At 36.1% G+C, this 24,121-nt stretch overlaps 1 protein-coding gene across 1 annotated transcript in view; it reads left to right on the top strand.

The window, feature by feature from the left end:
- The window catches only part of LOC140168027 (acyl-CoA dehydrogenase family member 11-like), a 47,001-nt gene extending 24,747 nt beyond the window's left edge, over positions 1 to 22,254 (top strand). Inside the window, exons 8-18 of the mRNA XM_072191331.1 lie at positions 916 to 1,022; positions 3,747 to 3,897; positions 4,515 to 4,583; positions 5,751 to 5,889; positions 8,948 to 9,154; positions 9,688 to 9,754; positions 11,425 to 11,510; positions 13,522 to 13,590; positions 15,263 to 15,417; positions 16,259 to 16,375; positions 18,678 to 22,254. Of these exons, the coding sequence (XP_072047432.1) occupies positions 916 to 1,022; positions 3,747 to 3,897; positions 4,515 to 4,583; positions 5,751 to 5,889; positions 8,948 to 9,154; positions 9,688 to 9,754; positions 11,425 to 11,510; positions 13,522 to 13,590; positions 15,263 to 15,417; positions 16,259 to 16,375; positions 18,678 to 18,896 (1,386 nt within the window). The 3' untranslated portion in view covers positions 18,897 to 22,254. The remainder of the gene's footprint in view (positions 1 to 915; positions 1,023 to 3,746; positions 3,898 to 4,514; positions 4,584 to 5,750; positions 5,890 to 8,947; positions 9,155 to 9,687; positions 9,755 to 11,424; positions 11,511 to 13,521; positions 13,591 to 15,262; positions 15,418 to 16,258; positions 16,376 to 18,677) is intronic.
- The last annotated feature ends 1,867 nt before the right edge of the window (positions 22,255 to 24,121 follow it).

Below are 24,121 nucleotides of genomic sequence, written 5' to 3'. Positions count from 1 at the left end.
GATCCTTAGATCTATGAAACAAGGTGACTGTGTGCATGTGGTTGTGTTGGGTGAATGTATCCTGGCTCTTGTGTGACAGGGAGTGGAATAAGTCTCGTATATACAATGTATGTTTGTGTTTTATTTCATCTAATGGCAATGCAATAATGAAACTGAGAAATAGGCAAAAAATGAAGAAAAAATATAAGAAATTGGACATATAAAAGGTTCATAACTTTGCAACCAATTAGAATTTAACAGACCTGGTGATTTAACATCAGTAAGTGTAGATAATGAGCAATTAAAGCCTTAATGTACGATCTTTTTAAATTTGTAGATTTTTCTTTTTTCCTTCCAAAATGATAATATGCAATCATTATAAAAAGTTCCCAATACATTTGGACGCGAAAAACATTGGGAATTTGCAAAGAAACAACTTCACCTCTATCACTCGAAACATCTCGCACTATTTGGATTAGGACAGCGAGTGCAGCCTCAGAGTTAGTCAGAGCGTAACCAAACTAGTTTTGTAGGAGACTACGTTTGCGATCGTGGCCGACATAAAATCATAATCTAAAAAATTTTATGTCGGACCAAAAGAAAATCATCCCGGTTTACTACAAATAGGGCAAATTTGACAGTTTGCTCATAGATTTTAAGTTAGAAAATGTGTAAGTATTACAAATATGCCAAAAAATCGGGTTTGAAAAAAATAAAGGTAAATTCTGAAAAAAGATCGTACATTAAGGCTTTAAGTTAGTAACTCAATTTTCAAAATTTTTGACTTTGGTTTGAGTTAATCAGATCAGGTCACATATTTACAATTTAAAAGAAAGAGAATTCAAAAGAAAAAAATGTTGAGATTTGACTAAAGTAACATGAATTCAATTCAACATAGTCACATTGTATTCTATTTATTTTGCCATTTTTTCACAGGGTGTGTATGCCAGAGGCATTATGGGTAATGCCAGTTCTGAGATGGCTCAGATGTTTGGTGAGATAACCAAGCAGTATGCAGAAGTTGGTTGGCGCCAAACACAGAAGTAAGTGACTTATTTTTATTTATTCCATTCCCAGTGGCAAAGCCAGTGGGGCAATGCTGTGGGGTCATCATAGTCTGTTGGTACATCACTGGTTGTCAGTGCATAAATGGGCCCCTGGTTGTGTGTACGGACATTCCTTTTCAACAAAAGTGATCAAAATATTTGATGCACTTCTTCCTTTTGGCCTATATGTTAATGATCTAATTAGCATCTCATCACCTAACATGGAATATCTACCGACAAAAATGTCAAATTTTAGGTCTTTTCATGGGGGAAGAATGCATATCTTCAATACAAAGGTCAAAATTTTCAAAAGATGGATGACTTTTTCTCCCAGCTGCATACACTTTAAGTACATATGATTAGATTTATTTACTTCTAGGACTGTTAAATATCAAAAATATAAATTTTTAATAATTTGCCATAAAATTTGTATTATATCGCAATTTAAAAAAAACAAAAACAATTATTTGATATCAGAAGGACATTCCTCATATTCAGAATGTAATTTGATGTGTCTGATGTGCTCTCATGTCCCACAAAAAATATTGTGCAAACGTTGCTATCCGATCCCTTAATTCAAGCAACTTCAGAAAATTGTACAGATATTTTTTGGTCCTTGACAGATAGCTGATCGACTGATTGCTTTTAAAAAAACCCAAAAGGCATACATATATATCTATGCAAAAAAATAAAACTTGGGCTTCTACCCATACCTCATTAAATGTTCAACTTCTAAATGTTCAGGTAACCTTTATTTGTTTGTTTTTTGCCTACATTTAAAGATATTGTTAAACTCAAGTTTTTGATAAACATTTTAGAAGTATTTTCTATCACCTGATTGCTGCCTGAAATGGTTACACTTACATAGTGATGTTGTGAAAATAAAAATAAAAATGACATAAATCAGTGCAATATACCTGATATCAATTTACCTGATCTTTGGTCCTGTCAGTAAATATAAAGTACCTAGATAAGAGTAAATATATGGCACCCAGATAAGTACATAGATGATATGACAATAAATCTAGTTGATAAATAGATGATATGACCAAAAAAAAAAAACACGCTTGACTGTTTTCAAATAATGGCATTAATAAAGTTGTTCTTAGATAAAGGATTTGATATATTTCTTCATTATTGTTATTGAAGGTAATAAAGGAATTTCTTTTGAAATCCTTAAATGTCTGGAAACTTCTCATATATATGCTTTGTGACAATTAGTGAAAATTTCAGCCCATTAAAATTAGCTAACTAATTCTGGAGGTGGTGTGTTGGTTATATTGTATTTGGATATCTTCACCTTCAGACATTTTCACAATTTCCAACACAGACTTTTGTGTGTGTTGATATTTTCACGAAATTCATGCTTTACCAATGTTATCATATGACGAAATTATTGAATATTATTGTGTTAAATTCATGATGTAACCTATATTCACAAAATTCGGGAAAATAAAACCCCTGCGGAAAAATGTCTAACTCAAAATAGAGGTCGGGCTAGTAAAGATAGCTGGAACAGGCAATTGTGTAGTCCAAAGATTGTAGTTCTTGTGATAGCAGAAGAATCTCTTGGCGGCTACATGTTAATACATTTCTGTTGCAGGTGCACACCAAATTCCAGCTTGACAGGTATTTTATAGTTTTAGTAAAAATTAATGAAGGAGTTAAGCAAAGGCTGTCAGTGTTGTTATTTTAACAGTTTTACTTTCATGTACTCTAAATGGCCAACATGCCTACTTGCATAGTTTGTCATCATTTTTACCAACTTTAAATTATATTTTGGGGGATTTGAAGTGGATTTTCTGAACATATACACTTAAAAGATGCATTTTGCGATCAAATCCAAAAATCATCCTTGGACTAGATTTTTCATTATTTACACATTGCACGGTCTGCTGTGCAAAATGGCCAATGCTGACAAGAAGTATGTTTTGATGGGACGGGTCACATATATATGCATACATGTATAATGTGTATGTGTTGCTACATGTCGTGCATGATTCACTTGTGCTAGTACTATGTGTAGAAGTGGACATTTTCACAGAACATTAATTTCACACTTCAAAATTTGTCCATACATGTGTTTATAGAAATAAAGCAAGTGAACAGCCAGTGAACAAACGCAAAATCAGAATTCAATGACATTTTGGGAATAAGCTTTTTTCGTGGATATCGATTGAAATATGTCGTAAAAGAAGAAGCTAGGATCACAAAATGCTCATTTAAGTATATAGAGCACCTGTTTAGTCTGTCATGCATTTAGGGCTGCCATGCATACATGGGCATTTCTGTTGGATATTGGTCACAAGTTTTTCCTTGTTTCCTTGAATTGAACTTGTGAAACTTTTGGTGTGAAAAACTCTTAAATATTTGGCTTTTGTTTGATCATGTCAAAATTATGACATGATCTAGCTGGCCCATGGAGGCTAAAAAAGGAGGCATTTTTGAAAATTGAGTTATTATAATTATTACTGCATACAAACATAAGGATATCTATTATACTGAAAACACATGAAGGTCTGGCATATGTGGTTCTTATGTGACAGATATTAAACCTTAGGAGAAAGTTCAAGTTGTGATCAATTAAAAGCACTGACACCTAATAGAAATTTCGGTCAAAATGTCTGTTGTGCACATTGTCAGTTGGGGTGCAGTGTGTTTTGCTGGTATATATATATATGTGTTATCAATAAATATGTTTCCATTTTTTTTTTATCACAGAGTAAGTGCTTCAGTTGCCATGGCTGCCACAGCATCTCCAGCGCAATCCATTACAGCAGTGTTAGACTCCGGCCCATCCACGGCTAGAGGTAGAGAGTTATACCAGAAAGTGAAAGACTTCATGAGAGATGAAGTGTTTCCTGCTGAGGCGGTAAATATATTTTAGATAAAAACTTATCATAAATTTTGAAATACTTTCCTGATAGTTGCAAAATTTAAATTTGATATAAACGGTTTTTTTGGGAGGTGGGAGAATTAGGACAACAAATAGGCAGCATTTTCACTTGATGTACTCTTCATATAAGAACCTATAGACCACTTGACATCATTGTTTATCAACAAAGGCGAGGGACTGGTCTATCGATATACTTAAACGAACCAGTACACTGTTCAATGGCTTTCTTGTACTATATGAAATGTGGTAGGCGATTTAAAATGCACGTGCCCTGAGCAAACAATGGAAATTGCTCTAATTCGGGCGCATACTGCCGGGCAATGACATATTGACATCACATGTAAAGATTCTCGTAATGATTCTCGTAACATTTGTTGCGAGAATCGATTTCTTTCATTGAATCATACAGTAATCGAAGCGACTCGGATGGTTTTTGATTCTCGCAAACTGGCGCGAAATCTAGGCCCTGGTCTATAGGAAAAGCTGTTACACAATACGTACCCATATGAGAAATACCAGGTTTATGAGGCCTGTGTATTATATATCTCCCAATTTATTTATTTTATTTCAACTGTGTCATTTTGTTTGTTCAGATTTATCAGAAGCAGTTGCAAGATGCTCCAACAATTTGGTATGCGCCACCCATTATGGAGGAATTAAAGGTACATAGTAATGTAATACACACAGGAAAGGTTCACATACATTTATAGCTTAATAAATGCATATCGGACAAGTTTAGAACTGTCAAGCTTTCGTCAGAAGTAGCTCTGACTTCTTCAGGACAAAGTGCCTAAGAATGAGACACGAAGGTCGTCCCTTGCCTACTGGTGGCTTTGAAAAGTGCCGTTCACTGAAGACTGTCCCTTGTCAACAGAGAACAAGTAGACCTTGCCTATCTGCTACTGTAAAAGCACTGAATCTGAAAAGAGCAGTTCACTGAAGACTGCCCCTAATCAACAGAGAACAAGCAGACTTCGCCTACTATCTGCTAAATTGAAAAGTTTGTTGGCTCTGAAAAGAGCTGTTCATATCACTTGTTGATAGTGAAATTGTACAAAATAATACCCCACAAGCCCAGCAGGTGGGAGTGCATTAGATGCATCAACATCTCAGTACAAGTGCATTATTTTGTACAATTTCTCGAGCAGCAAGTGATAAGTTTACTATATACACAAGAAAAAAAACTCTGTGATTTTTGTTATTTTTATAACAAAATTGTCACTAAAAATGGCAGATTCTTGCCTTACAAAAGTGATCATATAGGATCCACATCTTATAATTTCCCCCTAATGCTTTTTGAAATAAATCAAAAAAACATTTTACGAAATGTAAAAATGTGAAAGAATATGTGCCGCCTTATTTGTTGTACACATGTAGATCAATTTATATCATTGCACATCATTGCATTTGAGTCCACAGGCATCAACTCTCAAACAATACAGTAGGACAGGCCTGTTCATGTGTTTGTTAAGGGATGTTGACTTGCATGGAGACTCATGTGTAACTTTTAAAACGGCCTCTTTTACAAAATGAACCATTGTGACCAAACACAATGATGTGTGATGCTATAAACTGGTGCACTTGTGGACAACAAATAATGTTACCTTTTACATTTGTACATTTCGTAAAATATTTATCAATTTATTTCAATTTATTTCAAAAAGCGTTAGGATAAACTTACGAGTTGTGGGATCCTATTCTAATACAGTATCAACTGTTTTGTACCCTTTAAATGTGATGCAAGTGAATTCAATTTAGTATATTTAATGTTATATGTCTGCATGTTTACTTTTACACAATTAATCTGAATAATTATATAATATATCCAGGCCAAAGCTAAAGCTGCAGGACTATGGAATATATTCCTACCTGGTGAGAGTGGCTTAGGTCAGCTGGATTATGCCTTCATGGCTGAAGAGATGGGAAGGTCTCCAATTGGATCAGAACCATTCAACTGCAGTGCACCAGGTATGTTAATTAGCTAAAGAGGCCAAAGCTAAAGCTGCAGGACTATGGAATATATTCCTACCTGGTGAGAGTGGCTTAGGTCAGCTGGACTATGCCTTCATTGCTGAAGAGATGGGAAGGTCTCCAATTGGATCAGAGACAATCAACTGCAGTGCACCAGGTATGTTAATTAGCTAAATAGTCCAAAGCTAAAGCTGCAGGACTATGGAATATATTCCTACCTGGTGAGAGTGGCTTAGCTCAGCTGGACTATGCCTTCATGGCTGAAGAGATGGGAAGGTCTCCTATTGGATCAGAGCCATTCAACTGCAGTGCACCAGGTATGTTAATTAACTAAAGAGGCCAAAAGCTAAAGCTGCAGGACTATGGAATATATTCCTACCTGGTGAGAGTGGCTTAGGTCAGCTAGATTATGCCTTCATGGCTGAAGAGATGGGAAGGTCTCCAATTGGATCAGAACCATTCAACTGCAGTGCACCAGGTATGTTAATTAACTAAAGAGGCCAAAGCTAAAGCTGCAGGACTATGGAATATATTCCTACCTGGTGAGAGTGGCTTAGGTCAGCTGGATTATGCCTTCATGGCTGAAGAGATGGGAAGGTCTCCAATTGGATCAGAACCATTCAACTGCAGTGCACCAGGTATGTTAATTAACTAAAGAGGCCAAAGCTAAAGCTGCAGGACTATGGAATATATTCCTACCTGGTGAGAGTGGCTTAGGTCAGCTGGATTATGCCTTCATGGCTGAAGAGATGGGACGGTCTCCAATTGGATCAGAACCATTCAACTGCAGTGCACCAGGTATGTTAATTAGCTAAAGAGGCCAAAGCTAAAGCTGCAGGACTATGGAATATATTCCTACCTGGTGAGAGTGGCTTAGGTCAGCTGGATTATGCCTTCATGGCTGAAGAGATGGGAAGGTCTCCTATTGGATCAGAACCATTCAACTGCAGTGCACCAGGTATGTTAATTAACTAAAGAGGCCAAAGCTAAAGCTGCAGGACTATGGAATATATTCCTACCTGGTGAGAGTGGCTTAGGTCAGCTGGATTATGCCTTCATGGCTGAAGAGATGGGACGGTCTCCAATTGGATCAGAACCATTCAACTGCAGTGCACCAGGTATGTTAATTAACTAAAGAGGCCAAAGCTAAAGCTGCAGGACTATGGAATATATTCCTACCTGGTGAGAGTGGCTTAGGTCAGCTGGATTATGCCTTCATGGCTGAAGAGATGGGAAGGTCTCCTATTGGATCAGCGCCATTCAACTGCAGTGCACCAGGTATGTTAATTAGCTAAATAGTCCAAAGCTAAAGCTGCAGGACTGTGGAATATATTCCTACCTGGTGAGAGTGGCTTAGGCCAGCTGGATTATGCCTTCATGGCTGAAGAGATGGGAAGGTCCCCAATTGGATCAGAACCATTCAACTGCAGTGCACCAGGCAAGTTAATAAACTGACAGTCCAATCGTGAACATAAAAATGGATAGTCTAGTTTTATTACTTGGGGTTAGCTACGTACCTATAATGGGTTTTAATTATTTTTTATTTATTTATTTATTTTATTATTTATTTATTTATTTATTTATTTTTTTTTTGAAAATTCTTTTGAGAAAGAGCATGCACAATTATGTGTTTCAATGTAAATTCTTGTAGAGTATGGCTCAGTGGTTAAAATTCTTGCTTTTAATGCATGCGGTCTTCGGTTCAAATCCTGGCGGTGGAAAACTTGCTGAGATATTGACCTGGATAATGTAGTGTCAACTTAATTGGCAACATGTTTAGATTAAATTAAGGCTTCCGCTCTCCCCATGCTGCATTAGGGTATATGGACCATGAGAGAATTCTGTCCTTCAGAGGGGATGTAGAGCGCAGTCAGTTTCCAGAAGCGTAGGGTGTTAACGCCTGAATATTCCCAACCTGTCCTGGTGTTGAAATAGATGCCAATAGAAATTGGAGGGTTTCTTGTCAGACCGGAACAAATCAAATCGAATCAAAATTGACACATACAGCATCAAATAAAATGTGTGAGAATCCTATGATTCTTTCAAGTCTTTTGGTAAAAGCTGAGATTTTTATTATGCCATCCAATATTGTGATTGTGACGTATTGAATTTTGTTATTTAGCAACATTTTGATTGATGAAATATTGGAAAGGCATTATATTAGGGGAGGGGTTACACACAGTATGATAGTTTTATGTTTTAAGACCCACTGAGTTAGGGAGGGAACAGGGATGTACTTCAACACCCGCCCGAATGCCAGGGGCGGGTAACTTTGCTGTTGGGCAGGTAAATTTTCAAAAGTGCCCGCCCACCTGGCGGGTAAGAATTTGAGGATGACAAACTGCAGGCCGCAGCTGAGCTACTCTGGGATGTCTTTTCCGAACTTTTCTAATTCCACTTTTTGGTGATAAAGTGTTCAGAAAGTCGAAAAAAGGTTTTAAAAATGGCAATATTTAGGGGTTCGTGGCCACTTACGTCCAAAAATCGGCATACGCGTACTTTTTCAAAAAAAGGTCTACTTTTCAGGGGTTGAGTTTTGAAATCGGGCATGCTACAAAACGCACTTCTGGAAATGTTAAGGTGGGCTGTCAGACATGCTATTAAATTGCATAGTCAAGAAGTTTAAGAAGTGAAGTGTGCTATAAATCGCACTTTAATTTAAGGTGATTGCACTCGCATGCCTCAAAACTCAATCCCTGACATTTTGGAAGTCCCACACCCTACCAATAAATATTCCGTATGGGCCTGATGATTGAAAGTGTGTGTGCATGAATTGTTGTAGAGAGTAAAATATATGAAAACTCAGAAAAATAAATAGGTTCCTTTTCCATGCATCAATAAATACACACGCAGCGCAACACTGTCAGTATGTTAGATGTTTGCAAATTGTGCTTCTTATGAATGTGGCTCTTTCTCTAAGTATATGTCAGGCATGTACAATATCTGTTGGGCTGGTAACTTTTATGAGTTACCTGCCCGACTGGCTAGTGGCCAAAAACGTTAGAGCAAGCCCATAGGAGGGAACCTTTCTGATGTTTGTTTGTTTTTCCTACAGATACTGGAAACATGGAAACAATACACCTCTTTGGTAACGAAGAACAGAAAGAAAAATGGTTGAAACCATTATTGAATGGGGAGATCCGTTCATGTTTCTGTATGACTGAGCCACAAGTAGCTTCTAGCGATGCAACTAATATGGAACTGAGCATTGAGCGAGACGGCAACCAGTATGTCATCAATGGCAGGAAATGGTGGAGTAGTGGTAAGATTTCTTGCTTATGTCCATATCATACTAATGCAAGCGTCAATTTGAAGCTTAAACCTGCCCTGCTGCCTCGACATATTATCGACGTCGATTTGATGCCAATGATAATATGTCGAGGCATGAGGTGAGTATGTTCAAGCTTCAAATTGACGCTTGCATTAGCAATAATAGTTTAGAAAGATGCATATTTTGTATGACTTAACTTCAGTTACTTGACTCAAAGCAACTTTGTCGCTAGACACGACTGAGCGCTGGTAGCGACTGAATCACATGCTGTGATTGTTAGTATGATATTAGCTTCAGTGTTAGGAATACAATGTTTTTGCCCAGGTCTGTTCAGTGATGGGATTCCATAAAGTCTAGGTACCAAAACCCACACATGCCCAGGAATGTTATTGTGGCACATTCTATTCTGTAGTTTTTGGTGATTGTGGTTGTTTGCTCTTTGTATGTCCAATAGCACATACATTCTTTACTCGTTATGCAAATGACATGAAATTGATCAGAAATCTGTTGTCTTTGCTTATTAGGAGCTGGTGATCCAAGGTGTAAGATTGCAGTTGTGATGGGAAGAACTGGTGGAGACTCAGCACCAAGGTAGTATACAAACTAATAGTATACAAATATTAACTGTCTATGAGTGTGATGGTGAAATATAATCACGAGGTGAAAGATGGATTGTTCCATTCCACGAGCCGGAACGGCGAGTGGAATGGAACAATACATCTTTCACCGAGTGATTATATTTCACCATTACACTAATTTAAGACAGTTAATATTTGTTTTATATCACTCATGCATAAATTATATTACTAAAATACTATTTAAGGTATGAAATACATTTATTCATCAACATAACACCATGTTTTGCGGTGATATACTTCACATTTTGGGGTCCACCCCATAACTAAATCGGCAAGTCCAAGAGTCAGCGCACGGCTTGGCGCAGGCGCACTACGGCAAAGCACATGATGGTAAAGACTATCACACGGAGTGGATGATGGTAAAAATGTCAAATGGTAATCAACCAATGAACTGTCTAGAATTTATGTATGAGTGATATAATAGTAACTAGTAACTCTACCATATTTTACATAGTTAGCTGCGGTGCTTCAGTCAAATTGTTTTTGGGGAAGGAGGCACATATTAAAATTATGAAGAAAGTGCAGATGGAAATTTCCATGCATAAACAGTAATTAGCTTTATATAATAGAGTTAATCTGAAGTAAAAATGGGTGGGAAATGTAATTTCATTCAGAAATTTTACTTGTAGGGGTGCTTATAAGGAGAGGAGTGCTATGGTATGGAATGGTTGACGATGATATTTTGTTTCACCTTGAGTTTGGTAGTGATGTCAGTGCTATTCTTTGAACAGGTTCTCCTTGAGTTGGTGGTGATGCCAGTACTTTAATGTAAGTCTTTGAACAGGTTCTCGATCCTTGAGTTGGTAGTGATGTCAGTACTTTAATGTAAATCTTTGAACTGGTTCTCCTTGAGTTGGTAGTGATGTCAGTACTTTAGTGTAAGTCTTTGAACAGGTTCTCCTTGAGTTGGTAGTGATGTCAGTACTTTAATGTAAATCTTTGAACTGGTTCTCCTTGAGTTGGTAGTGATGTCAGTACTTTAGTGTATTAGTCTTTGAACAGGTTCTTGAGTTGGTAGTGATGTCAGTACTTTAGTGTATTAGTCTTTGAACAGGTTCTTGAGTTGGTAGTGATGTCAGTACTTTAAAGTAACTCTTTGTACATGTTCTCCTTGAGTTGGTGGTGATGTCAGTCCTTAATCTAAATCTTGGAACATGTTCTCCTTGAGCTGGTAGTGATGTCAGTACTCAATGTAAATCTTTGAACAGGTTATCCTTGAGTTGGTATTAACAGCATGGCAGTGTTGTTACATAAATCTTGGAAAGATATTGGAAAGTATTCATTAATAAAATTAAAATTCTTGGGTAATATCTAGACGTAGTAACATTTGACATCCTATCAGGATGTTTTCTCAAACTGAACTGGCAAGCTGATTTTGGTTTTAATTGAGTGATGTCACATCACACCCTCCGGATCAGCTTATTGTAAAGATTACTAAATTGATAGGCCTCTTCAATGCATTGGTCAACAAATTCCTGTAGAGTGTGCTAAGTCTTATGGGGTTTTTAAGTCTATGCATGGACTTAAAAGTCCATGCATAGAGTATTATTATAAATCACTGTGGTTTGTTTGGTTTATTTTACTTGACCTTCAAGCTCATAATGCTGTGTAACTTTTTTTCAGACATAAGCGTCACAGCATGATTCTTGTTCCACTAGACACTCCAGGAGTTAAGAAAGTCAGACCTCTAGAAGTCTTTGGAAATGTTGGTAAGTGTGAATCTATTGTGTTGAAGTTTGTAAGAAATTGAGACTAACACAGATGTGTCTTAGGTTGATTTAAATGCCCATTCAGTGATCCCAGTGAAAGTGTAAAAAAAACCAAAATATTAAGATGTGTAAATTACTTACAAGTGAAGGATTAATCATTAAAATTGTTATTAGATATTTTTGCAATAAAAAATAAGAATACAGCAGTATTGACAAAGTTAAAGCACCATTCAAATACATGTACATGTAGCTAATTTCCCTACTTAAGAGGGTGGGTCAGTATGTAATAAGAGTTGACTTGTGACGTTATATATGGATTGTTTTCATGGCATTTCTCAATGATCACATAAACACTGTACCTTTGACTTTCAAACAACACATGTAAAAATTACATCACACACATGATTACGTAACATCATTAGCATAAAGTCAATTGACTATGGACACTGCCAAATCACGCAAAAAGGCGGGCCTTTTAAATTACAGCAAAGGCACATGTTTAAAATGTCCGAGAACAGCAAAAGTACAAGGTGAATGTGGCTAGTGTTAGGCAGGAATAAACATTAGGTCCTCAGTTTGCTTTTGGTAAAATATGAGCCTTGCGATTAAACTTGGGAGGAAATAGGACGTCTGGGAACTTCAACAACTTTAGGGCTTGAATGGAAGCAACATTACTCTGCAAAAATTGCGAAAATGAAAAAGCAGTTATTACAAATGACATTGATTATCTCCTAAATGAAACAGATTAAAATATAATGACTGGACACATGTGAGAGCTGGTACTCAGTACAATGATAACTGGTGCAAATCAAACAACAATTTGCACATGCGTAGGTTGGATGATTGATACAACATGCTGGAAATGCATAAAAATTGCTAAAATCCATGTAAATAGGGCCTAAAATATTACAAAATGCTATGAAAATTTTAATTTTAATATTCATATGAATTTTATGAATGATCTCAACCTCAAATGAACAGAAAAGTTTTTAAAATAAATTTCTCCTTCAAACGATGGCCTCTCTCTCTCTGCACCACACTTTTTGTATAAATGTAACGATGGTAGAATAACAGTTATATTTTAATCACAGATTCAAATATTTTCTAGGGAGACTCCGGTTTTAATGTTTGGGGATTAGTCAACAGAACTGGCAAGAAAACTTAAATTTTCATGTTTGCTATAATTGTTGGCAATATCAAAATGTTTATAGAAAGAAAAGCATTGTTTTTGTCAAAAATAAAACACATTTGACCACACATTTTAAATAAACTAAAACCTTTACAGCCCAACAAACATGGTGTAATGAACTGGAAGTTTGTGTTCTATGATTGTTCCAAAAGGCAGCATTCTCTATACTTTAATTCCCAAGAAAATATAAAATATACAACAATACCTCATTTCAGCCTCTTATTTCCCTTATCAAAAACGACTCATCTTCAACAGGTGACTCCAGACCATTGATATTATGCTAATGCTGTTACGTAATCATATGTGTGATGTAATTTTTACATGTGTTGTTTGAAAGACAAAGGTACAGTGTTTATGTAATCATTGAGAAATGCCATGAAAACAATCCACATATAGCGTCATAAGTCAACTCTTATTACATACTGACCGACCCTCGTAAGTAGAGTTATTACAATTCCATGTTAAATATCCCATTTTGTCTTTATACCCTGCTCTCAGCTTAACCACTAATAAGGCTCTGTTATTTGCTACTAATAGTTTTGAGTTAAATTGCTCCAGTGGTTTGGGTTCTATAGAAGCAAAAATTTGTTTAGAAGAGAAGAGTACATGATTTCCAGGGTGGTATGCCAACAAAATATCCCGTTTTTGTTGAAACCGCCTAATTTAAGCTTGAGAAAAATGTAAACTTTCACCTGATACCAGTAAAATCAGCATTTTGAGGGAGTAAAGTTGGAGAGATGAGGCTGTCAATATGATCACCGATCTTTAAAACAGGTTTGAAACTATCAGATCACATATTTTGTCAATGTTATTTGTTTTCAGATGCACCACATGGTCATTATGAGATGGCGTTTGAGAATGTGAGAGTCCCTGTAGGAAACATGCTATTGGGTAGGTAGTTATGCAAGTTTTCTCTCATTTTCAATGTTATTCTATTTCAGATGCGCCTAAGGGACATTATGAGATGGCTTTTGAGCATGTCAGGGTTCCACTTGGAAACTTGTTATTGGGTAGGTATAATCTGAGACAGAATTAAAAAGACTAGTTTGCATCTGACATCACTGTCAAACAAACTCCCCACAACCCTTGATTGGTTAGTAGTGTGTTATAAGGAGGGTCATTTCATCTGGTGCCTTCATCGGGAAAAAAGGAAGTGCAGAAAATGGAGAAAAATTTGGTAATTTTGCAAGGCAAAAAGCAACTTTTCTCGGCATTGTTGATATGGTGCCTTCAGGAAAGAAAGTTTCTTATTTCTAAATTTTTGAGACGGTGTGTATGTTTGAAGTGCAGAATTAACTATAAGCCACATTGTTTTAATGCCGCATTCAGAAATTTAATCATCACAAGAACTTGTTGGTAAACAAATCGTTTCCGAGTTTGATTTATCTATGGCTCTGATTATAGTTTTGGAAATGTTAAATCTTCAGTGGGCATTTGCAACATGATTGTGGGAGAGTAGTATTGTACAGTGGTTTATAGGGTACATGACAGGGGTAGAATTTCATCAATCATGCAATCAATCAATCAATCAATAATGGCATTCACCTCACCTCACCTCATCAGGCCATTCCACCCACTGATGTGTGAAGCCCTCCAGAATTTTCCACTTGTTTCTACTCTTTCCCAAATTGTTGTTTCCATGTAAGTGGTGATGTCATCTCTCCATCTCCTTTTCTGTCTTCCTCCAGATCTGTTATTCTCTTAGTCCATATCTGTTGTCTTGTATTCTTGACAGATGTCCTGTCCATCTACATTTCATTTTTGTAATCTTTTCCATTATTTCTTTGACCTGACTTACCTTATTTTGATGTGTCTCACTTTAATTTGTCATTTTTCTTGCCTCTGGTCTGTTATCAATTTCCTTTGGTGTTGACTATGTCTCTGCTCCATAGGTCATGGTTGTTATAAACACACTGATTGAAAATAATTCTCCTTGATTATATTGGTACGGTCTTGCATGCATTCATGAACATCTCTATCCTGCTTTCACTCTGATTGAGATTTCCGCAGTTATGTTGGTGTCCATTTTCAATGTCTCACCAAGATATCTATAATTATTGATCCTTTTGATTGGGTGATTTGCTGTTGTGATTGTTGCTGCTATTGCAAAGTTTGGTGATTTGCTGTTGTGATTGCTGCTATTGCAAAGTTTGTTACAAACTTTGTTTTGCCTTTGTGCATGTGCAAGCCAACCAGTTTACTTTCTCTGTTCAATATGTACTGATCTGGTATATGGGGTCCAAACGCGGCAAATTTGAAATTGAGATAAAGGCAAAAATATGTAGTAAAAAACCCAGCAAAATACATAAGAAAATACACAAAACTTCATAACTTTAGAACTAAGTATGCTAAAAGACCGTTTGTGCTTTCAGTATAGGATAGCTTAATTTTTGTGTAAGGTAATAATTATAGTAAATCAATTTTTAAAAATGCCTCCTTTGGCATCCTTGGACCAGATCGTGTCACATATAAAACAAAATCAGAATAATAATAGTGTCCATATGTAAAATGATATCAGGATAATATTGTCCATATCTATTCATATACCCTTGTATCTTGATAGGTGAAGGAAGAGGTTTTGAGATAGCTCAGGGACGCCTTGGACCAGGGCGCATTCACCATTGTATGCGGGCAATTGGGATGGCTGAGAGAGCGCTTTCCTTGATGTGTGATAGGGCCATAAAACGTGAAGCATTTGGACGAAAGCTGGCTATGATGGTAAGTCATATAAACAGGTTCTTCTGTATTTAAAATAGTTTTGGGACTACTTCTGAAAAGGGCTGTCATATAAAATGCTTTTGCAGCAGCATGGATTTTATATGGCACCTATAGCATGAATAAGAATTGGGATTAGTAATTTTCTCATATTTCATCATGACAATCAAGTATATAGCTAGTAATCAGATATTTACACATACAGCAGAGGTAAGTGGGCGGAACATACAGAAATCAAGAAGCAAAAAAAAAAAAAATAAGTTACCATCCCAGAGCCCTTCAGCATTTGTATTAAGGTTAATAATTAAAAAAGGCTTTTGCAACAACCTTTGCTTGCTATGGCAACAACTTTCTGCAGTTCGGAGGAAAAAGTTGCATCAGAGAATTGAGAATCAGAGTAGGCAATGGAAATGCTGGGGGAGCGGACTCAATACAAATGACCGTACAGGGATGTGCCGCAAACATGGGTCGTATTTATGACCTTTTGGTATATGAATGAGCCCTTTTTCATTGCCAATTTTGGTAAATGACCCAAGCCATTGATATATGGATGGGTCATTTTGTTCAAATTTTTTTTTTTTTTGGAAAATATGCCAATTTTGCCTCACTGTAGCAAAATTTTAAAGAAATTTTCAAGAGATTTGGAAAAATGTTGTTTCAGTGGGTCAAAATTTCTTGAAAAATTGGTTCAGTGAGGGGTCCACTTTCAAATTCACTTTCTCCCTAAACCAAACTTGAGTACCCCCCCCTCTGGTGGATATGCTGCAGTCTATATAGTAGCCCTTTGCTACCAGTTTATTGAAGTGCTACATTTTCCTGTTGTTTTTTTGTGTACTACATACAGGGTGTTGTTCAGCACCAGATAGCAGAGTCTCGTATAGAAATTGACCAGGCAAGATTATTAACTCTGAAAGCAGCCCATCTCATTGATATGTATGGAACCAAGAGTGCAAGAAAACAGGCAAGTTAAATAAATTACCAAGTCTGCATAGTTGTGTTTCTGATATTACATTCCTTTTAGCTTGTTAGGATCGACATTTGAAAGCTGTGATCAAGAACTTTCAGCAAATTAGTTCTGAAAGATGTTTTCCCATGCATTAGAGCCAAATTGTAACATTTGCTGAGGAGGACGCCCTCAATATTTTTCAAAATTCTGTTTTTTACTCAATTATCATGTACGTTATTAAACTAACATACTCAGCATACATCATAGTTTAGTCAAAATCTGAGATTTTGAATAAAACACAGGTACTGTTGTTTAATTATTACAATGGAAATATTAGCAAACATGTACTCGATGTTCATAACACAGTACTTTATACAAAGGACCATGCCGTAACACAACAGATGGAGTGACAAGCATTGACGAAATTGGCTTTAGTAGTAAATTCAAATTTTCTTTGCTTTACCTCAGTTGTTCAGCTCAAAATTAAAAGTGAAAATATATGACAGTAAAAGCTAACATTTTATGGAAAATAGATACTAATCTATTTTTTATGGAAATGTTACAACATGGCTTTAAGGTCGGATCGTCGGCTATCGTGTCATGCACCGAATCCCCTCAAAATTTCCTTAATTGTGCCCTATCCTGTAATAAATATCTTCCCCAAATTACAGATCGGGGCATCATTTAAATCATTCTGAATCCGCAAAAAACAAAATGTTAATTTTCACTAACTTAGCCGTCTCATTGATATTGCGCAATCACAATAGTATCGTGTATGCATGAATAGAATAATAACATTGCGTAGCGTAGCCGTAGTTTCATTGAACATTTTTGTCAAATGGGAATTTTTTTTAATGCTATGAGTTGTACAGTAAGAATATATGAAATTATCAGTGCTTTCTAGTGAGCGACACAATGTACAGCGGCTCTTGTCTTGTCATGTCATGAAGCTCAGCTGTGAGCATTCACGATCCCTATACTCACACACACACACACACTGCTTGTATAAAATACGGAGCTATTTGGCTCCCAATTTCACTAGTTTACGTGCGCACAATTAACTTACCAGTCAATTTGGTAAATATCCAATACCTCATAGTCATAAATGAAGTGGAGATATGCATGTTTCTATAACTGAACCCTTATTATTTGGTTTTACATGTCTGGTAATTTCATGATTTCGCCAGACCTGTCCCATTGAGCGCTGTACAAACTACAACTAAAGGAGCCCATGCAGCGCCGGGCATCGCCTAAAATTTTTTTTCCAATTGCGATAACACGCATCATGAGAGTTCACGAAAAAGACCCGGCAGCGAGCAAAATTACGGCAATCTTAAAAGACTCCCCTGAAGACTCCCTGTTTTAGCGGAAAAAAGTTTTACAGAACTTTGAGGGCGTTATCTGAATAATGTTTTCCCACCTAGTGAAAGAATTAGACTTTGGTCAGAGACTTTTAAAGTAGCAGAGATTAATTGTTATAAATAGATCTTTCTTTATGAATGAAATTTGCCAAATGTTACATAATATTTGGACACTTATACACGCAAAAGTGTTTTCTGTGAAAAAAGCCTAAAATAGGGGAATTTCAGAATTATTGTCACAAAAATTGACTTAATGTAGCCTTTTTTTTTTTTAATTGAAAGTTAAACATAACAAGATTACCTAAATTCTCTCGCCAGCTTTTGTTACTTTTCAGCTTCTTTAAGCAGAAATAAATTTTTAATGACATCAGTATTTTCACAGACTAGAAACATGTGCTATTACGTAATCAATGGACTTAGGCGAAAAAGCTGGCGAGAGATTTTAGATAATATTTATTTACAATTTTTCCAATAGTGAAAGTTGGAATCAGAGTTGAAGTTTTTGCTAGCAATAATTATTAGTCGTAAAATTAAGGTTAAACTAATTAATTGATATTCATTAATTGATGCAAATTAGCAGCTCAAATATTTTGTGGTTTCAAGCATTGGGATGTGTCGTTTACTCATAAAAATTAAGAGGTGTGCACCAGGAGGCAGAATATTTTTTATAATTTTTTCCTTGCCGACGTGTGGGAACCGAGTTTCCTACCTTAAGCAAATACACCTTAACCAAATACACACTGGCGACAATGCGTTTGATGAGCGTGTGGCATGGCAGCATGGTATGATTGTTCACACCAATCATGTACCATGTTGTCCTTACTTGATGCATCGTATTGCCAGAAATTGATTAGTTTATATTATTTTGATGCCTACATATATATGATCGGTGTTTTTCGCGAAAATTGTCTTGCAATCACACTAAATCTTTGTTCTTCTTTGTTTCCTTCTTTTAGGTTGCCATGATTAAAGTAGTCGCACCTCGTATGATGTGCCGAGTCATTGACAGAGCAATCCAAGTTCATGGGGGCGCTGGAGTGTGTCAAGATTTCCCGTTGTCGCGTATGTATGCCGGGGCGCGTACTCTACGTATCGCAGACGGACCAGATGAGGTGCATCTGACATCGGTGGCCTTGCAGGAGTTGAAACATCAAATGACTATGGCTAAATTGTAAACATGCTGAAAAGTAAGCTTAGTGGCTTGAAATTGCTAGAGGGCGCTTTATTTAGTCAATTACTAAAATCAGACGTAATTCCAATCAACTAGGTCAGACAAGGATCTTCATTTTTTTAAAGGAATCTTCATCATCGATGAAACTGCTGCGTCGCTGCATATTCAACTTTAATATCACCTTATCTGGGTATATATGTTGCAAAAGAACACAGTCTCACAGATAACACTCCCAATATGCAACAAGAAGATCTACATGAATGTAGAACCAAAGGGTACCAACTCCGCCATGTTTGTATTCAGCTCATAGAGGCAAAACAGTGAACCACTGGATTATGTTGCTATATGCCCAACTTTGATTCAAAGTACTTTGTTGTGTGCATTGGGCTATTCCAGTTGAAATTCACACTACCCCTGTGGAAGTTTTTGGAAATATCTTCCACAGAGGGAGTATGTTTTTCAAATGTAATTGGTCAGAGTTAATCATTTTGAAACCCACACTCCCCCTGTAATATGGCTTTACCTAGATCTTCCACAACTAGAGTGAGTATTTCAAAGGGAAGTTACCCAATTGTCTATTTCATTCAAAATTGATACTCCCACTGTGGCAGACTTTAGCTAAATCTTCCACAGGGGTAGTGTGGATTTTAAATGGAATAGCCCATTCTGCGTAATGCATTTTGCCTAAAATATGTGCTAATTGTTACATGAGCAAGCAAAGATGCAAATTAATGTTCAACTTTGGGCTCTTACGAATAAATGCTGGAGCCTTTGTGAGGGACAAACCAAAGTGGGAGACTAACCATTGATACATAGGATTCACAAAAATAAGAGTCATGGACCTCAGAATATATTCCTCAGTTCCAAAGCAAAATGTTTAGATTTTCACAATACCCTCAAAACAAGTGATTCACAGTATAATAACCTTTAAGAGATTTATTTTTTGCTGATGATGCAGATGATTGAGAATCTATAATTTTATAATAAATGTAAAGACAAATTGTTGCAAACATTTGCTGAGAAGACACCCTTAATGTTTTGTCAAAATTCAGACTTTAACACGATAGTAATGTGCTTTAATATATCTGACAGTGAAAAAGAAATACAAATCTATTTTTTTATTTTAAGTAAATGTTATATAATATTGCTGAAAGTAATTTAACTGAAATCTACTTATGTTAGATAAGTCTATCCTTCCTCCGTGAGAAAATATGATTTTCATTTCAGCTTTTGTATCATAGTTTGATACCAAATAATTACATTATTTTTTACCCCATGAGAACTACCTGCCGATTGGCCAAAAAGAATTTATAATTATCAATTGGACCAATCAGCAACATTGTTAGAATAATTTCACCAAACCAAAAAATTGGGTTGCAAAGCTCCATTCTGATTGGTGATTAATGTGAAGATATCATGTAATTGACCAATCAGAGGCAATGTTAGATCGGCAGGTAGTGCGCAGGGGTTTAAAATGTGTTCAAATTCTTGACTTGGTGCAGACATTGGCTGTTCTATTTGAAAAGCACACCCCACCCCCACTTGGAAATATTTCTTAATGTGAAATTCAAGCTGAAAATTGCTGAAATTTATCAAATTCAGTTGAATTTGGCCTAAAATTAGACAATTTTGTTTAGAATTCTAAAATGTTTCTCACCTTTCATATATGAAAATGACTGCATCTGGAATAATTATGCAACCATTTTAAATAAATTTCAGCTGGAATTTCACAAAATACTAGTAAATATTTGCAGCTGGATTTACCATAAGGTGGAAGTGAAATTGAGATGACACCAAAATCTTCCACAGGGGTGTGTTAAAAATCAGGTTGTGAAATAGATCATCCATCTTGTGTTGCATCCATTTTATAAGATATGACATTGAGTATACTTCAGTTTAATTGCATAAGGCCAAAAAAAAATTGTTTGCATGCCCTCCAGTGGGATTTTTGGGGTGGGTCAGTTGGTCGGAAAAATATATATTTTTTATGACTCACTACTCTATAGGCCTCAGGCAATGAACATTGATCAAGTGGAAAGATACATCAATACTTCACTTCAGACCTTCAGTACACAAGATACACCATAGAATTGGATTAAATTAGAACAACTGCATACTTACAGGCATAAGCCGCCAAGTTTATTGGAAACATCGATGCAGTAATGGACAGTTATAAATGTTATAATGAGTTTACAGTAATGATTTTCTTAAGAAAAATGTTGTTGGCCAAAATGAATTTTTTGATATAATGAAAAAAAAACCACCATGTGTAAAAAGCAATACTTTGTGACTGTATTCAGCAAAAGAAAAAGCATAATAGTGTATATTAATTTTTGTTAAAAAAATACATTTTGAAAAAATGATATAACCTTCCCTAGGCATTGATGTGCTCTAAACGATAGTGCAAAAAGTTTACCTTTTGCTTGCATATTTTTCGAGTTATATCTTGTCACAATAATTGTGCAATGTTGTCAAAAGTCATGCACGCATCATGCAACATGAATTGCATGCATAATCACAATATTTCACAAATATCATGTCTTGTCTCCTTTTTCAACCAAATCGACGCTAATAACTCTTGTAGTGAGGGATCAACATTTAACCACAAATTACCTCAGACAAAACTCACTTCCTGGGAACTAAATACCACACAAGGTCATTTTTATGTAACTCATTGACCCATTTGTGTTGCATACTGCCTCTAGCTATATAATGGCATCCTATAGAACAACTCATTGACAGATACAAACCTCAGGAAGGAATTAATTTTTGATCAATTCTCTCCAGGTAGTGAAACGTAATGTTATTTCCTGCAAATTTACTAAGGGATCAAATCAAAACTCAACCACCGGTTCCGGGCGGTTTTCACCGGTTTTCTAAAAAATGAAATGTGGTTCAACCGCCGGGTCAGTTTAGATTTGATCCCTAAGCTGTATTGAGCCATGTGACTTTTTAGAGTTGAAAAGAGTGAAATGATTTTTAAATCAATGAAACATAGGAAGAAATATTAACAAGTTGTATTGTATCAGTTTCAAGTGAAAGAATACTTAGTGTTGATAAGTATCAAGAAATCTCAAATTATTTCTCCCCTTATTCTGCCCTTAAGTACTATCTGGTTGGCTTAAAAGGAATTTGTGCTAACCTGCTACCAAATAAATTATTGTAAGGTGTACTGATTTTATACACAAAGTCTCCTCCATATATTACATATTATAACAAGTTGGATAAATACGAAATATTTTGTTCCCTTATTTTGTTCATGAAAAAACACACCTTTTTTTAAATTCTAATGTGCACATTCAATTAAGAATAACTTGAAAAAGAGAGCAAAACATAGATTGTTCTTTAGGGGCTGTGCGATAATCGCTGTCTCTCGCTCACCAAAAATGGCTTCCCCCCCCTTGCCAATGGCAAATTTTTGAGATCCCAATTTACAAACCGTTTCCGTACTGCTTTCCTAAGCCCTTTTAGAGCATTGTTTTAAAAGGCACCCCATGAATGTGCGCCAAAAATCGCTTGCCCCCCCTAGACTTGCCAAAATGTTACCCTCCCCCGGGCTCATAATTATTCACAGCAACTAAAAAATAAGTTATGTATATTGCACATTCCAATTTGGACAAGACAGATATATATTGAGTGAAATTATGTATATACTATATAATTATTTTATTTTAATCAAAATTCATTATTTTTATATAACCATAATTTGTGTATTACAAAAAGAAACTATTATATTAATTAATGAATTGTAAAAGAAAGAAAGTTAATTAAAAAAAAATGAAGAAATAACTACATGTTTCCAATACCAGTTATTGCCCATATTTCTTGATATTTTTATTGTGGTTTTTTTTCTATGTATAAAGCTATATCCTACTGAGTGAAGAATAATCATCATCATCATCATCCTACGCCATTGTCGACCCACTGCAGGGTAAAGGCCTCACCAAGGTGACGCCACTCTGATTTATCCCACATCTTTCCCATCCAGGTTAATCAAGAAATTTTTTTATTTCATTCCTCCATCTAACTTTCTGTCTTCCTGGGTGCCTACTCCCCATTCCAGAAAAATACAGCACTAATTGTTTGGGATTCAAAAGATATTATCCTGTTTTGCCAAATGATCCTAATCCTTTAGTTAGTCAAACTCCTTTAAAGTCAAATTTTAATAATTTTGCGATTTGAAGGAAAATGGTCCAAAAACGTGCAATTTTGCATGTTTTCTTACAATTGTAGTCACAAATTTGTTGAGACTTGACACTAGTCTAAGCATTCAAAATCTTGAGTATAGGGTAAGAGTTAAATATTTTACTATATTTTGTGTTATTTTTGCTAATTGTTTATGAAAAAGATTGGAAAATGTGTTTTCCAAATATTAGAATGCATAACTTGAAATCTTTGGGCTTGATTGTCGGAGAATACGAAAAAAGTTGAAAAACTCCCTACAAATGCATGTTTTGGGCCCGTATTTCCAAAAATTGACCAAACATTTTTGTTTTCATTGCCAGTTTTTTGGAATGGGGAGTAATACTATTGCTAGGTATCCATTCTGTAACCAGTTTGGTCCATCGTCCATCTGATGTTCTAGCTAGGTGATCAGCCCAAGACCACTTCTTTTGTTTCACAGTCTGGATGACATCAGTGACTTGTGTCATGCTTCTGAGCCACTCACTTGTTTTCATATCTCTATTTATGATCCCGAGCATGCTCCTTTCCATTCTCTGAGTCATGGCCCAAGTTTCTGAGCCATATGTCATGGCTGGGAGGACACACTGGTTGTAGATTTTTTTTAAAAGACATAATGGCATGTTGCTCTGCATCACTTCATTCAATTTTCCAAAAGCAACTCATCCTGCTCTTACTCTTCTTCTAACTTTGTCAAACTGGTTGCAGCTCATTTTGACAAATTGACCCAAGTACACATATTCTTCTACTTCTTGTAGTGCTGTTTGGTGAATGTAGATTTGCGTCTTGATGATAAATCTGTTGAACATGCTTTTGGTCTCGCTCATGTTGATCTTCAGCCTCCACTTAGTTACTTCTGTTGAGGGGTTGCGGCATAGACTCCAGATCATCGGGAAATCTCAAATCTCAGGTTTCATATCCTCTCTCCATTGATGTCGATCCCTTTCTTTTCCCAGTCAAGCTTTTGTATGATGCTTTCAGAGGTGTGTTGAAAAATTTTGGTGACATTGTATCTCCCTGTCGACCCTTTTCTGGAATTAAATATCC

The sequence above is a fragment of the Amphiura filiformis genome, chromosome 13 (genome assembly GCF_039555335.1).
Source record: "Amphiura filiformis chromosome 13, Afil_fr2py, whole genome shotgun sequence".
Lineage (NCBI taxonomy): Eukaryota > Metazoa > Echinodermata > Ophiuroidea > Amphilepidida > Amphiuridae > Amphiura > Amphiura filiformis.
The sequence above is the reverse complement of the archived record's forward strand: the minus strand, read 5'-3'. Positions and strand labels throughout refer to the sequence as shown.